The 16,509-nt window shown below is 51.0% G+C and overlaps 2 protein-coding genes across 2 annotated transcripts; both read right to left on the bottom strand.

Annotated features, from left to right (window-relative positions):
* Positions 1-1,393: 1,393 nt before the first annotated feature.
* Positions 1,394-3,879, bottom strand: LOC309797428 (dipeptidase 2-like; the record flags this gene model as incomplete). Its single annotated transcript, XM_082645968.1, has 7 exons — positions 3,830-3,879; positions 3,334-3,503; positions 2,953-3,072; positions 2,588-2,729; positions 2,217-2,286; positions 1,920-2,096; positions 1,394-1,540 (listed from the first exon to the last, which is right to left on the bottom strand). The coding sequence occupies exons 1-7, from the start codon at positions 3,853-3,855 to the stop codon at positions 1,394-1,396; spliced, it is 852 nt and encodes a 283-aa protein (XP_082502094.1). The 5' UTR covers positions 3,856-3,879.
* A 9,561-nt stretch (positions 3,880-13,440) lies between these two features.
* On the bottom strand, positions 13,441-15,925 carry LOC309797427 (dipeptidase 2-like; the record flags this gene model as incomplete). The annotated part of the gene is made up of 7 exons (XM_082645967.1): positions 15,876-15,925; positions 15,380-15,549; positions 14,999-15,118; positions 14,635-14,776; positions 14,264-14,333; positions 13,967-14,143; positions 13,441-13,587 (listed from the first exon to the last, which is right to left on the bottom strand). Exons 1-7 carry the CDS (start codon positions 15,899-15,901, stop codon positions 13,441-13,443), a joined length of 852 nt encoding a protein of 283 aa, XP_082502093.1. The 5' UTR covers positions 15,902-15,925.
* Between the last annotated feature and the right edge of the window lie 584 nt (positions 15,926-16,509).

Here is a 16,509-nt window from a genome sequence, read left to right as displayed (position 1 = left end):
CAGAGAGCATAGCGAAGGCTGAAATGACAAAGAGGGAGAGATGTTGGTAACAGATGGAAGGCGCCTGGCAGATAATATATTAAATGGTAAACAAAGCTGCTGGAGTAAGAGAGAGAGTATATAAGAGATGAGAAGAAGGCCAACTGTATGTAGTATCTGACGCTAAGGAGTGAGGAGAGAAACAACTGAAAACTAAAAATAAAAAGAATGATCAGAAAGAAGCTAGGTGGTATGCCAACAGAAATCATAAGATTGCTATAAAACATAAAGGAAGGTAGTTTTAAAAGAAGCACCATCTAATGGAGTCAGTTGTTTCCCAAAGGCAAAATGCTATGGGAACTGAAAATAAAGCATCTGATTGGATGGCTAAACTTTTATGAACAAAAGTGGAACCACTTCAGGAAAGTCATGGGAGAAGACGCTGTGTTACAGTGGGGAGAGTAATCAATATATTGTGAGGAAAGGTGCCTTCATTTGCAAGAAATGCCAATTAAGAAGTGAAGACAGCATTTAAAGGGAAGGGATAATGTAAGAAAATTAAAAAAAAAATTTAAGGAAACTTGAATAACTCGTAGACAAAGAGGGAGGTATTAGTGAAAGACTGAAAATCAGAGAAAGCTATCTTAAGTTGTTGTTATGGACTGAATTGTGTCCCCCGAAAAATTATATGTTGAAGCCCCTCCTAAGTTGACTGTAGAAGATAGGAGATAGGTCCTTTAGGGAGGTAACTGAAGTTAACTGAAGTCATAAGGGTGAGGTAATAATCTGACAGGGACTGATGGTGTCCTTATAAGAAGGGGAATAGATTCCAGAGATCTCTCTCCCTCTGCTCGTAGAGGAAAGGCCGTGTGAGGACACTGCAAGAAGACAGCCGTCAGCAAGCCAGGAAGATTGTTCTCACCAGAAACCAATTCTTATGGTATTCAGTACCTTAATCTTGGACTTCCACCCTCCAGAACTGTGAGAAAATAAATTTCTGCTGTGGAAGTCGTTCAGTCTATAGTATTTCACTATAACAGCCCAACCAGACTAATACAGACCTTTATGTACACTGCAATATACAGAAGCTAAACAGTGATTGTGAGCCTGAGATTACATCTTGAACAGAAGTGTAATGACCCTTGTGGTACTCACAACTTCACGAATTTTGTCAGAAAGATGTGAAAAAAAGTCAGTCAACCAACGGTTCTGATAGTGGATATTTTCTTTATGTGTTTGACATAAAGCAGTGTCTGACAGCCTCCCTGATACCCATCCGTATCGCAGTTTTGATTCTGTGGCTCCAGTTCCACATGGCACCAAGGTGCTGTGTACTGTCCATTCTTGGGTTTTTGGGTGCTGTACCTATTGCCAATAGGTGGGTCAAACCACTGGGGCTCTTCTGAAGTCCTCCCTAAATTTGGACCAGCTTCAGCTCCAAATCCGAGTTTTCAGAGAGCCCAGGGTGAGGCTCGCCTGCCACAGTAGACACGTTGGCTAACGGGTTGCACTGCAGCACCCACTCGGACAAGGGCACCATCACGATGCCACCGTTCTTCCTCTGCAGGGGCGGACCCGTGGACAGTCAGCTTGGCCCCCAGCACAGCCAGCTGCCTGTTCACTCTCTCGGCCCCTGTGAGGAAGGTGTTCAGCCCTGGCTTTGAGGTCAGAGTCATCTCCTCTCTGGGTTTGTGTGAATGGAGGAGCCGCAGCCCTGGTCTGGGTGGTGTGTTGGCCCAGGGTTTCCGGGTTTGGAGGAGTATCTTACCACCTAGACCCCCACCTAGGGCTGAAGAGTTCAGGGGCTGTGGACCGTGGGTTTTGGGGGCAGAAGATATTTAACCTGGCGTTTGAGGAAATGGAGGGAGAAGAGGCTCAGGTTCAAGGGCTCCTGGTTTGAATCTCTTGCTTTAGGTTTGAGGGCCAGGGCAGTCTCTCACCAGAAGCTGCAGGATATCATCAGGAACATTGCGAGTGTTCTTGCACATACCCCGGGCAGCTGAGTGGGAGAAGATGACAGGTGCCTGTGACACTTGTAGGGCTCGCCGTGCCGCAGCATCCGAGACATGGGCCAAGTCCACCATCATGCCCAGGCGGTTCATTTCTGCCACCACCTTCTGCAGGGACAGGATGGGGAGAGGGCATGAGGGCTGCATTTATCTTGTGTGTATTTATCTGTAGGGAACAGGCAGGGCTGTACATTCATGTGGGGCAGGGTATGGAAGCCGCGTCCTTACCTCGCCAAAGCTGGTGAGCCGACTGACATTGCTGTAGAAGGGGTGGATACCCTTTGCTGAGCTCTGTGCCCTGCAGGATGGCCAGGAGGCAGTCTGACTGGTGGCCATGACTTGGCTACAAGAGCGTAGAAAGAGGTTGTGTCGAACCGTCTACACCTGCAACTCCCTGATGCAAGAGGAGGGACCCAAACTGGGCTGTGCCTGGCAGTAGGAGGGCCCTTCTGGGGATTCAGTCTTGTTCTGCAAACCTCCATTCCCCTCCCAACCCCAGGTTCAGGGCTGGATCCCAGGGATAAACTTGCTTTGGGCCCCAGCGTGATCTTGGGCAGATCCCTGCCTCACTGGGCCCTTACCATCTGCACTGTGCTCACCAGGGCGTGTTGCAGGTGTGGGTGAGTGTCACGTAGCGCACACCCAGCGCATAGAAGGTACGCAAGATGGAGAGGCTCCTGTCCAGTGAGTGGCCGCCCTCCACACCAATGAGGCTAGCCAACTTCCGGGTATTGTTGAGAGCTGGGGGCAGGTAGGTCAGATGATCATTTTCAGAGGCAGGGGTAGCTAACTGAAGTCCCTAACACCTACCACGACCAGTCTCTTTACCATTTTGTTTTGTTTTTTTGGCCGTGCCACGCAGCATGAGGGCTCTTAGTTCCCCCACCGGGGATCCAACCCGAGGCCCCTGCAGTGGAAGCGTGGAGTCTTCACCTCTGGACTACCAGGGAAGTCCCCCGGCTACCTTTAACTGAGGTCACAAGCTCCAGCTCAGAATAGGAGGCACACATGGGGCAGATGAGGTGAACTTGCTCCAGGGTGAGGCGCACAGCATCGCGTTCGTGGGTCCGGCATGGGACGTAGGCTCACCAGAACTGAGGGAAGGCAAGGGCTTAGTTTGGGCTTTGGAGCTCCTTGGGCTTCTCATAGCCTCCTCAGCTGGCACAACACTCAGTGTGCCCAGAAGTCCCATGTAATGCGTTGCTTTTTCTGTGGTACTTGGATGCCCGTCAGGTTGGCTCACTGTGACCCCTGTTCCCCCAGCATCCATGGCATGGCACTTTCTAGGTCACTATGGTAACTTAGTTCCAATGTGACTAACCTGTGGTCTCTGAGGCCCCCAAACTGCCCCACATTCCCCAGCAGCCATGGTGGCACCTTGTGTGTCCCTGGGCACCCACGAGATCATTTTTCAGCCTGTCCACGCTGGTCTGGCCATGGCTGAAATTGCGCAGATTAACATCCTGTAGCCCGTGGTGGTAAAACTGCCTCAGGACCAGGGGCATGTCGTTGTGGCTGGAGGGAGGTCAAGGCAAATAGGTGGGCTCCTTAGGTCTTGGGATGAGGCAGGACACATTGCCTGGCCTGGGCCAGCCTGTGGGTCCCCCACCTCCCACTGTCACACAGACTATACTAGGAGCAGCTGAGGCCTGGGCTGAGGGGTTCCCACCAGGGAGGGGATGACAGAGAAGGGGAAGGGCATCCATAGATGATGGAGAGGACATCCAGGGGTGGTGGGAGGGAGCCTCCCCACTAGCTCTGCATGCTCCGGACCTCCTGCCCTGCCCGGGGCCAGGCTAGGCCCCCAGCGGCCCCCAGCAGCCGGCACACACTGCAGCCACCCGTCCACAAGCGGGAAGTCCCGCATCAGGGCCCGCGTGCGCTCCCGCGGACTTGGGGTTCTGGAGGTGCCCGGCGTGGTCTTCACGGGTAACCGGCCGCAGCAGCAGACCCAGCAGGAGCAGCAGACACAGCAGAGGCCGCTGGCTGAGTGCGCGGGGACCATCGAGGCGGGCAGAGGCGGGTCTGCGAGGGGCGGGCAGTGGGGTTCTGCCTGTCGACACAGGGCACCCAGCGTCGTGGCCTCGCGAGGGGGGCGGTTTGAGGGAGGGGATACAGAGTCACAGGACCCTCGCAGAGAGCCGCGATCCGGGAAGCCCAGCAGCCACAGGGCAGCAGTGCCCTCCCGCCCCCTGCTCACAGGCAGCTCCTGCGGGCTAAGCTGGCCTCTGCGGAGAGCCCACTCGCCTCCCATCGCGGGTTCCCTCCACCCCTGTCCCTCTTCCCACTCCCACTGCTCCGAGGGGGCGCCCTAGGTTGCTCTCCCCGGCCTGTAACCTTCCTGTCCAAGCTGGGGTGCTTCTCTCAGAGGGCCACCTTCAGCCCGAGGCCTCCCGGGAGCACACCTCATCCCCATCTGCCTGCAGCCGGCCCCGCCCACCCTGAGGGCTGCATGCCAGTGCCTCTGTGGCCACAAGTGCTCTGGGCTCCCGGTTTCCCGGGACTGGGCCATGAGGGCTTGTGTGGGGGAAGAGATAGTTTCTGGAAATGGGGGGGTGGGGGGTAACCATGTGAGCTCTGGATTCAGGAAGGGGTCCTCTGCCCCCGACCTTCTCTCTCCACCTACTTGACTCCCCAACCTGCATGACCATTCTCTGGGGACTTCAACTAGCGCCTGGGAACTATCAGGAACCTCCCCCACTTCTGTCAGCCAGCCTCAGGAAAGAGCGCCCTCAGGAGTCGCTACACCTCCCCAGGGCCTGAATAGAGGGACTTTGGGGATGTGAACTGAACGACCTTCTGGGGAGAGTCAGCGACCCTTTTACTCAACAGAGCAGGAAGCCAGTCAGCAGGCTATTTGAGTGGAAGGAAATGAAGTGATTTCCATGGCAGCAGAGTCCCCACCGCAGCAATCTTCCTCCCAGAGCTGCTGGCTGACCTTCTGGCCAGGATCCCTCCTACCTCAGCGTGGAAGGCCCGGCCTCGTGGAGAAGTATAGGTTCTGAGGAAAGACCTGGCACCTGGGTTCTGCTGCTACACTTGCCTTATCTCGTGGCCCTTGTGGCTCTAGCTTTCCCAGAAACCTCAAGGGCTTAAGTGCCTGTGCTTACTCAGAGGCTGCACGCCATTCCCCATTGCCAGCCTCAGGCCCTCCCCCTAGCTGCCTCCTCTAGAGACCCCCTCTCCTCAACACACACACACACACACACACACACACACACACACTCTCTCTCTCTCTCTCTCTCTCTCTCTCTCTCTCTCTCTCTCTCTGGGGATGTGCCTTCTCACAGAAGCTCAACCACAGAGATGCTTTAGGGACTGTGCCCAAACTCCTTCATCCCCAGCCTCTCAAGTTTTTGCTGTGATCCCTGGCACCCCCTGGAGCTGTTCCACCTTTGGAACCTTTCCCAGGTGGCAGGAGTGCCTAGCACAGGGCTAGTGACCTAAGTCTGAGCACTGGCGACCCTAGAAATGTGTTACACACAAACATTTTATTGAGCAGTAAGGGACCCCACTGGGGACAGAAAGGGCTGGCAGTAAAGGAGCATGTGAACCTCGGGGCAGGGTGCATGCTGCTTGACTCTCCATCCTGTTCTTGCTTCAGGGAGCAGGTCCACCATGCTCCAATCGCCGGTTTTTGGGTCTGGAGCAGCCCAGCTCTTCGTCCGAACTTTCTGAAGAGTGCTTTCGTTTGGGCGCACGTCTGGGGACTGGCTTCACTGCTTCCACCTTTGCTGGTGGGGCCAAAGGAACATCCCCGTAGGCCCGGTAGCCACCAACCAGGCAGTATGTCTCCCCATGCCAGCCCAACTGCGTTTCTCCACACCCTCGGTAGAGGACATGGTAGTGCCCGGGTGTGGGAGGACAAACGGGAGCCACTGCTGCTGCAAAGAAAATCAGAACTGATCAGTCACTTGTGCTGTGCACAGTCTCCTGCCACAATTTCCCCCTCTCATGTCTCTCCCAGTTTCTGGCTGAAGACCTTTAATCTACTTGACATCCAAAACACAGCCTTGGCCCATCACCTCTATGAGTCCCTAGAGAAGGGACACTGGCTGCAAAAGCAATCCCTAGCGCCTACGGCTGCAGCAGATGAGGAAGTCTCTTCACCGTTTCCAGGGAAAACAGTAGAACCCGAAAGAAATTGCACTCATGATCCTCTCCATCTCTCCCTTCCACAACAGAGAAAACATTTCTTGCAGTCTGTCACTTCTGAGGCTTTAATGGAAATGTCTTTCAAGTTTTGGAAAGAAATAATCTAATACAAATTTGTTAAGAACCCCTCTCACCTTGGCAACCCCTCTTGGGCCCCAGTTATACCGCCTGTTTCAACCACACTGAACTCTAGCCCTCTGGTACTTTTATCTAGATTAGAACAAGGCTAAATACTGAGGCAGAGTGATCAGGAGACTCAGAACCGGGGTCTGGGTACCAAGTCTAGGCTCACATCAACGCAGCCTCCTGGGACACCATCTCCTCAGCCCTCCCGTCTCATTAGCACTTCATCACCCCCCCCCTTCATTCTTCCGGTCTTCCCATCAATATGGCACCACCCTGTCCCCGAGTACTCAGCAACTCAGTATGGGATGTGTCTGAGAGGACCGATAGAGATGTCTGCATGACAGCACAGAGGTGCCTGGGTTTGAAGGTGTGCTTCTAATTGTGGCCCTGTTCCTCAAACTGCTCCATTTACCGTTTGCCAACAAAAATGCACTTGTCTTTTGCTAAGAGGCCATTCAGGAAAGGGTCTGAATGGAAGCATCCTGTAGCCCAAAGGGGAAGGCTACATTATAAAGCTTAGAACCGTCCTGCACACTTGTCCAGGGATGACCTTTCACTTGTCCTCAGCAGTGAGCCCTGTGGGTCCCTGAAGGTGTCCCAGGTCACTGGTATTACTTACATGTGGGAGTGTGCTCAGTTGTACATAGTTGGCAGGCCCCACAAAAACATGTGCCAGCCAGGTGAGGTGGATTGTATCCCATACCTCCTGTGGAGGTGGCCGGTCTGGGTGTACCTGCTGCACTGCCCAGCCAGGGAACAGAGCACAGGGTTGAGTATATATAGCCTATGAAGTCAGACATTGTCTCTGATAGTCAGAGAAACTTCCCTACCAGTCCTCCACCAGATACGAATCTGTTTGGTTGTCAGTTACCATGGAATCTGTTACCGTGGAATCTGTGAGAAGGCCTGTGAGGGCATCACTACCCAGTGAGGTCATATATGGAACCTGTGACTTGAGGGGCAGGCTTCAGGAGGAGGGGCAGTTTTTTGGAGGAGAACAGGGTAGAGGCAGAGGTACTCTGCCTGGCCCCTCACAGCTGGGCCTCCCCACCAATGCCGTAGTCTAGTAGACACCCCAGGTGGGGCGTGCTGGTGGTCTGGCACAGCCCCAGGGGCCACAGGAGGGCAAGAGAGACCCACATTCTGTGATTGGCTTGAGAGGCAAGATTAAGGTAAGAGACAGCTAGGTTGTATGGCACTTAGCCTAAGAGGCAGAGATTTGTGTGGACAGGGGAATCAGGGAAGGCTCCTTTGCAGTGGGCCTGAAGGACAAGTGAGATTTGGACCCATGGGGAAGAGAGGGAAGACATTCCAGTTTGGAAGAATAAAAGCAAAGACACACTCTTCTCGACCTTGTCCTGCCCCCAATATAAATTCATCGCACCCTGAAATTTTTACAACTGAGGACTTAAAGAAACCAAGAGGTTAAGGGGCCTTCGCAGTGGTACACAGGTAGTGGAGAGGTGTCCTGCTCAATGGTTAGGTTCATGTCGGGGCTCCGGGTTTACAGCTGATAGGAATATGAGGACAAGCTCCTGCCATTTCAAACATTTCCAAGTGATACTGAGAGAGATGTTAAAGGTGCAAAATGCGGGTGCTGAATGACCTCACAAAGTGGGAATGGTGGGCCCATTTGAACATGAAATTGAAAACAAATTCATGACAAAAGGACATAATACAAAATGACAACATAATCACTCCAGGCCCCTCTCCCCTAGAAGTAAAAGTCATTAGAATCCTCTGTCTCTCCACCATGAAAGGATGAGATAAAGACTCAGCAGCAGCCCCCGTGAGAAACATGGTCAACAGTGTGAAGAGGTGTTACTCAGACGATTTGGTCCGCCTCAGAGAAGGAAAGAGACAACTCTGCCCTTAGCCTGATCAGGCCCACAGGAAGCAAGCACATTTGGGGCAGCCTCTGATAGTGTGGCAATGAGAGAGAACCTTCTTTAGGAGGGGGACTCCCTGTTGCCCGACCCCCACCCTGAAAAAGCAAAGATGGGACATTCGTTTAATGGGGCTGTTGCAGAGGCGTTGTTCCCAGGAGGTAGAGACTGCTTCGACTACCATTTTAGAGGTTGGGCCACCGTGGTTGAGAAGCACAGCACCTTCTCTTCCTAAACTGCTTGAATCAGCGGGTACACGTTAGGACAGACGAAGTCAGGCCTCATTGGAGCGGACTGCCTTTGGGAGTGGTAGAATGTAAACTGTGAAAGGGAATGCTCTGGAGGAGGTTTGTCATGGCAGGTGGGCCAGCATGAGACCATTCAGATTCTCCACGGCTCCAGAGATTACTTGACTGGGAGCATCCCTGTGATGTGGCGGGGGGACTCCTACCTTAACAGGACCTGGCTGGGCATCTGGGGAAGGCGGAATAAACGGTTTATTAACTTACGAGAGCGAGAGACTCACAAAAGCACCGAGAAAGACTTGTACCTGGATTCTTGAGCCAACCCTAAGAAAACTTATCTAGATCTGGAGTAGGGCTCGGGAGGCTGCACTTTTAAGCTTCCTGGGCAGTCCCACCACAGTGGTCCATGGATAGAGTGACCAAATTATTGTGAGTTCTTGGTTGCTTTGGGGAGTCAAAGTGGGCAATATTAAAAACTGCAGCAGGCATACGTATAAACAGGGAATATTCAAGGCAAACAGAGGTGTATAGTTATTCTGTGCATGAATCAGGTTTGGGAAGAGCTAGCCTGGTGGTTAAAGAACACAACCCTTATGACAGACAGACCAGATTCTGTCCTACTTACTTGTGTGATTTTTGACCAAGTTCTTTTATCCTTCTGACTGTTTCTTCATATGGAAAAGAGCGATGGCTGTACATTTAGCACAATATTCTCTTTTGGCAAAAGTTGCTCTGGGTCCATTTGTGTTCTCCGCAACTGAATCCTTTCCAGTGTGCAAGCATTTTTAAGTTGTTTGGTGAAGTATTACATTGGACTTTCAACTGTTCATTACTTTGGGCAAAGCTTATGTAGTGCTGCAGAGACTAGAACCCATGCAGAGGTAGTGAGAGGATGTTATAAGCTTATTCTGCCGGTTGATACAAAAGTTTAACCTTTTCTCCTCTTCCTCCACCTGCCGCCAAGACATGAGAAAGAAGGCAGAGCCTGGAAATGCACACCAGGCAATACTTCTGTGTCAGTTTGCCTTTTATTCCTCTGCCAGTACTTCCCAGAGAGATTTCACCAAAAGTGCCTAAGCTTGCCATGGCCATTGTTGTGAAGGAAGTTTCTCTCTATTGCTAGTCACATCCCCTTTTCCTTCTCCTGGGGACTTAATGGATGTTTGGGGGCAGGAACTAAAATTTAAACTAAAAGGTAAAAAACAAAAAAACAAAAAACAAAACAAAAGAAAAAACAAGTGTTCTTTTTGTAACATCTTTATTGGAGTATAATGGCTTTACAATGGTGTGTTAGTTTCTGCTTTATACCAAAGTGAATCAGTTATACATAAGTTCCTATATCTTTCCCTCTTGCATCTCCCTCACTCCCACCCTCCCTATCCCACCCCTCTAGGTGGTCACAAAGCACCGAGCTGATCTCTCTGTGCTATGCGGCTGCTTCCCACTAGCTATCCATTTTACGTTTGGTAGTGTATATATGTCCATGCCACTCTCTCACTTTGTCATGGCTTACCCTTCGCCCTCCCCATATCCCCAAGTCCATTCTCTAGTAGGTCTGTGTCTTTATTCCTGTCTTACCCCTAGGTTCTTCATGACATTTTTTTTCTTAAATTCCATATATATATGTGTGTTAGCATACGGTATTTGTCTTTGTCTTTCTGACTTCCTTCACTCTGTATGACAGACTCTAGGTCCATCCGCCTCATTACAAATAGCTCAATTTCGTTTCTTTTTATGGCTGAGTAATATTCCACTGAATATGTGTGTCACATCTTCTTTATCCATTCATCTGACGATGGACACTGAGGTTGTTTCCATCTCCTGGCTATTGTAAATAGAGCTGCAATGAACATTTTGGTACATGACTCCTTTTGAATTCTGGTTTTCTCAGGGTATAGGCCCAGTAGTGGGATTGCTGGGTCATATGGTAGTTCTATTTGTAGTTTTTTTAAGGAACCTCCATACTGCTCTCCCTAGTGGCTGTACCAATTTCCACTCCCACCAACAGTGTAGGAGCGTTCCGTTTTCTCCTCATCCTCTCCAGCATTTATTGTTTGTAGATTTTTTGATGATGGCCATTCTGACCGGTGTGAGGTGATACCTCCTTGTAGTGTTGATTTGCATTTCTCTCATAATTCGTGATGTTGAGCATCTTTTCACGTGTTTGTTGGCCATCTTTGGAGAAATGTCTGTTTAGGTCTTCCGTCCATTGTTTCATTGGGTTGTTTTTTTTGATATTGATCTGCATGAGTTGCTTATATAGTTTACAAATTTATTTATGTTTATATTTTTTGGAGATGAATCCCTTGTCAGTTGCTTCGTTTGCAACTATTTTCTCCCATTCTGAGGGTTGTCAGAGTCCAGAGTCTTGAGTGTTCCCCCAGTATCCAACTTGGACAAGTGTACAAATAGTGGTGGTCTAAATGATGTAGAGAGATGAATAGTGGAAGTAAGTATTGAAGGTAAAATTAATCGTTCAGTAACATCACATAATTAATTTTAAGTGTCCATGTTATACTTGGGCAGAGTTGTTCAGTTGGCAATTAGTTAAGTTTGTAAGAGACTCAGGAGAGAGAGATGTAAGTTTTAGGTCAAGATCTGTGATATATATGGTGGCTGGAATCACAAGAGTAGATGAGACCATCTATCAAGGGCAGAAGAGAGCTTCTGAGAAATACACATCTCTTGGCAGAGGGCAGAGTGAGAGTGCCCAGTGAAAGAGATAAGGATGTCCAGAGGCAGGAGGAAGAAGTAGCAGGTTAAGATGCTACTGTTGTGAAGGTGAAAGATTTTTCTGAGATGCCAAGTTTGATCAACAAAATCAACTATTGCTGAAAGGTGACAGAATGACCAAACAATATTCACTCAGTTTAATCACAAACTAAATGTTGGTGAATGCAATTCCAGTGCAGATAAGTAAGAAGAAAAGAGCAAAATTGTGTGAGTCACGAGGTACATAAAGATAAGAAAATACAGACAATGAGAATAAATACAAGTTTTGATAAACTGCACTGTGAAATTAGGAAGAGAGAAAAGGTAACTAGAGAATTACTTGGCATCAAGCAAGAGTAATTTTTAATGGGAGGGAGGCAGCTTTTTAATGGGAGGGGGCCAAAATACAATCGCTAAAGAGGAAAACCTTAACAATACCAATGAGGTGGGAAAATGAATGGAAGATACTGAGGAAGTGAGACTAGGTATTTATACACTATGTCGAAAAGCTCTTCTTGGACGTAAAGAGAAGAAGGTAGTTTGGGGTGTTTTTGCTTTATAGTCTGTGTTTTCTCTGTGAAATAAAAGTTTGATGGGAGGTGATGTCACACGAGATAGCACTCATCAAATATCCTATGTGCTTATCTACATTTTTCATCCTCCTTTGTAGTTCAACTGTTTTCCTTTGATTCGTTGTGGCCAGTGGCAAAGAAGCAGAATCAAGTGTATCACTTCTGAGCTGAGGTCATTAGGAGCCAGTGTCCCTCTTGTCTGGTCCTCTGCTATTGTGACATGGGAGGTCAAATAGTCCAGATGAGGTGGCTGCAAGATGGATCAGGACCATGTGATCTGTAAGGGCTTTACTCAGTAGAGAAATAACGTACTCGTATTTTCCACTGAGATTCCTGTGTTCAATAGATCTGCCTGTGAGAGCTCAGAGAGCATAGCGAAGGCTGAAATGACAAAGAGGGAGAGATGTTGGTAACAGATGGAAGGCGCCTGGCAGATAATATATTAAATGGTAAACAAAGCTGCTGGAGTAAGAGAGAGAGTATATAAGAGATGAGAAGAAGGCCAACTGTATGTAGTATCTGACGCTAAGGAGTGAGGAGAGAAACAACTGAAAACTAAAAATAAAAAGAATGATCAGAAAGAAGCTAGGTGGTATGCCAACAGAAATCATAAGATTGCTATAAAACATAAAGGAAGGTAGTTTTAAAAGAAGCACCATCTAATGGAGTCAGTTGTTTCCCAAAGGCAAAATGCTATGGGAACTGAAAATAAAGCATCTGATTGGATGGCTAAACTTTTATGAACAAAAGTGGAACCACTTCAGGAAAGTCATGGGAGAAGACGCTGTGTTACAGTGGGGAGAGTAATCAATATATTGTGAGGAAAGGTGCCTTCATTTGCAAGAAATGCCAATTAAGAAGTGAAGACAGCATTTAAAGGGAAGGGATAATGTAAGAAAATTAAAAAAAAAATTTAAGGAAACTTGAATAACTCGTAGACAAAGAGGGAGGTATTAGTGAAAGACTGAAAATCAGAGAAAGCTATCTTAAGTTGTTGTTATGGACTGAATTGTGTCCCCCGAAAAATTATATGTTGAAGCCCCTCCTAAGTTGACTGTAGAAGATAGGAGATAGGTCCTTTAGGGAGGTAACTGAAGTTAACTGAAGTCATAAGGGTGAGGTAATAATCTGACAGGGACTGATGGTGTCCTTATAAGAAGGGGAATAGATTCCAGAGATCTCTCTCCCTCTGCTTGTAGAGGAAAGGCCGTGTGAGGACACTGCAAGAAGACAGCCGTCAGCAAGCCAGGAAGATTGTTCTCACCAGAAACCAATTCTTATGGTATTCAGTACCTTAATCTTGGACTTCCACCCTCCAGAACTGTGAGAAAATAAATTTCTGCTGTGGAAGTCGTTCAGTCTATAGTATTTCACTATAACAGCCCAACCAGACTAATACAGACCTTTATGTACACTGCAATATACAGAAGCTAAACAGTGATTGTGAGCCTGAGATTACATCTTGAACAGAAGTGTAATGACCCTTGTGGTACTCACAACTTCACGAATTTTGTCAGAAAGATGTGAAAAAAAGTCAGTCAACCAACGGTTCTGATAGTGGATATTTTCTTTATGTGTTTGACATAAAGCAGTGTCTGACAGCCTCCCTGATACCCATCCGTATCGCAGTTTTGATTCTGTGGCTCCAGTTCCACATGGCACCAAGGTGCTGTGTACTGTCCATTCTTGGGTTTTTGGGTGCTGTACCTATTGCCAATAGGTGGGTCAAACCACTGGGGCTCTTCTGAAGTCCTCCCTAAATTTGGACCAGCTTCAGCTCCAAATCCGAGTTTTCAGAGAGCCCAGGGTGAGGCTCGCCTGCCACAGTAGACACGTTGGCTAACGGGTTGCACTGCAGCACCCACTCGGACAAGGGCACCATCACGATGCCACCGTTCTTCCTCTGCAGGGGCGGACCCGTGGACAGTCAGCTTGGCCCCCAGCACAGCCAGCTGCCTGTTCACTCTCTCGGCCCCTGTGAGGAAGGTGTTCAGCCCTGGCTTTGAGGTCAGAGTCATCTCCTCTCTGGGTTTGTGTGAATGGAGGAGCCGCAGCCCTGGTCTGGGTGGTGTGTTGGCCCTGGGTTTCCGGGTTTGGAGGAGTATCTTACCACCTAGACCCCCACCTAGGGCTGAAGAGTTCAGGGGCTGTGGACCGTGGGTTTTGGGGGCAGAAGATATTTAACCTGGCGTTTGAGGAAATGGAGGGAGAAGAGGCTCAGGTTCAAGGGCTCCTGGTTTGAATCTCTTGCTTTAGGTTTGAGGGCCAGGGCAGTCTCTCACCAGAAGCTGCAGGATATCATCAGGAACATTGCGAGTGTTCTTGCACATACCCCGGGCAGCTGAGTGGGAGAAGATGACAGGTGCCTGTGACACTTGGAGGGCTCGCCGTGCCGCAGCATCCGAGACATGGGCCAAGTCCACCATCATGCCCAGGCGGTTCATTTCTGCCACCACCTTCTGCAGGGACAGGATGGGGAGAGGGCATGAGGGCTGCATTTATCTTGTGTGTATTTATCTGTAGGGAACAGGCAGGGCTGTACATTCATGTGGGGCAGGGTATGGAAGCCGGGTCCTTACCTCGCCAAAGCTGGTGAGCCGACTGACATTGCTGTAGAAGGGGTGGATACCCTTTGCTGAGCTCTGTGCCCTGCAGGATGGCCAGGAGGCAGTCTGACTGGTGGCCATGACTTGGCTACAAGAGCGTAGAAAGAGGTTGTGTCGAACCGTCTACACCTGCAACTCCCTGATGCAAGAGGAGGGACCCAAACTGGGCTGTGCCTGGCAGTAGGAGGGCCCTTCTGGGGATTCAGTCTTGTTCTGCAAACCTCCATTCCCCTCCCAACCCCAGGTTCAGGGCTGGATCCCAGGGATAAACTTGCTTTGGGCCCCAGCGTGATCTTGGGCAGATCCCTGCCTCACTGGGCCCTTACCATCTGCACTGTGCTCACCAGGGCGTGTTGCAGGTGTGGGTGAGTGTCACGTAGCGCACACCCAGCGCATAGAAGGTACGCAAGATGGAGAGGCTCCTGTCCAGTGAGTGGCCGCCCTCCACACCAATGAGGCTAGCCAACTTCCGGGTATTGTTGAGAGCTGGGGCAGGTAGGTCAGATGATCATTTTCAGAGGCAGGGGTAGCTAACTGAAGTCCCTAACACCTACCACGACCAGTCTCTTTACCATTTTGTTTTGTTTTTTTGGCCGTGCCACGCAGCATGAGGGCTCTTAGTTCCCCCACCGGGGATCCAACCCGAGGCCCCTGCAGTGGAAGCGTGGAGTCTTCACCTCTGGACTACCAGGGAAGTCCCCCGGCTACCTTTAACTGAGGTCACAAGCTCCAGCTCAGAATAGGAGGCACACATGGGGCAGATGAGGTGAACTTGCTCCAGGGTGAGGCGCACAGCATCGCGTTCGTGGGTCCGGCATGGGACGTAGGCTCACCAGAACTGAGGGAAGGCAAGGGCTTAGTTTGGGCTTTGGAGCTCCTTGGGCTTCTCATAGCCTCCTCAGCTGGCACAACACTCAGTGTGCCCAGAAGTCCCATGTAATGCGTTGCTTTTTCTGTGGTACTTGGATGCCCGTCAGGTTGGCTCACTGTGACCCCTGTTCCCCCAGCATCCATGGCATGGCACTTTCTAGGTCACTATGGTAACTTAGTTCCAATGTGACTAACCTGTGGTCTCTGAGGCCCCCAAACTGCCCCACATTCCCCAGCAGCCATGGTGGCACCTTGTGTGTCCCTGGGCACCCACGAGATCATTTTTCAGCCTGTCCACGCTGGTCTGGCCATGGCTGAAATTGCGCAGATTAACATCCTGTAGCCCGTGGTGGTAAAACTGCCTCAGGACCAGGGGCATGTCGTTGTGGCTGGAGGGAGGTCAAGGCAAATAGGTGGGCTCCTTAGGTCTTGGGATGAGGCAGGACACATTGCCTGGCCTGGGCCAGCCTGTGGGTCCCCCACCTCCCACTGTCACACAGACTATACTAGGAGCAGCTGAGGCCTGGGCTGAGGGGTTCCCACCAGGGAGGGGATGACAGAGAAGGGGAAGGGCATCCATAGATGATGGAGAGGACATCCAGGGGTGGTGGGAGGGAGCCTCCCAACTAGCTCTGCATGCTCCGGACCTCCTGCCCTGCCCGGGGCCAGGCTAGGCCCCCAGCGGCCCCCAGCAGCCGGCACACACTGCAGCCACCCGTCCACAAGCGGGAAGTCCCGCATCAGGGCCCGCGTGCGCTCCCGCGGACTTGGGGTTCTGGAGGTGCCCGGCGTGGTCTTCACGGGTAACCGGCCGCAGCAGCAGACCCAGCAGGAGCAGCAGACACAGCAGAGGCCGCTGGCTGAGTGCGCGGGGACCATCGAGGCGGGCAGAGGCGGGTCTGAGAGGGGCGGGCAGTGGGGTTCTGCCTGTCGACACAGGGCACCCAGCGTCGCGGCCTCGCGAGGGGGGCGGTTTGAGGGAGGGGATACAGAGTCTCAGGACCCTCGCAGAGAGCCGCGATCCGGGAAGCCCAGAAGCCACAGGGCAGCAGTGCCCTCCCGCCCCCTGCTCACAGGCAGCTCCTGCGGGCTAAGCTGGCCTCTGCGGAGAGCCCACTCGCCTCCCATCGTGGGTTCCCTCCACCCCTGCCCCTCTTCCCACTCCCACTGCTCCGAGGGGGCGCCCTAGGTTGCTCTCCCCGGCCTGTAACCTTCCTGTCCAAGCTGGGGTGCTTCTCTCAGAGGGCCACCTTCAGCCCGAGGCCTCCCGGGAGCACACCTCATCCCCATCTGCCTGCAGCCGGCCCCGCCCACCCTGAGGGCTGCATGCCAGTGCCTCTGTGGCCACA

This window comes from Mesoplodon mirus, assembly GCF_964341445.2.
Source record: "Mesoplodon mirus genome assembly, contig: HAP1_SCAFFOLD_530, whole genome shotgun sequence".
Taxonomy (NCBI): domain Eukaryota; kingdom Metazoa; phylum Chordata; class Mammalia; order Artiodactyla; family Ziphiidae; genus Mesoplodon; species Mesoplodon mirus.
Note: the sequence above shows the minus strand (reverse complement) of the source record. Positions and strands in the feature narration are given on the sequence as shown.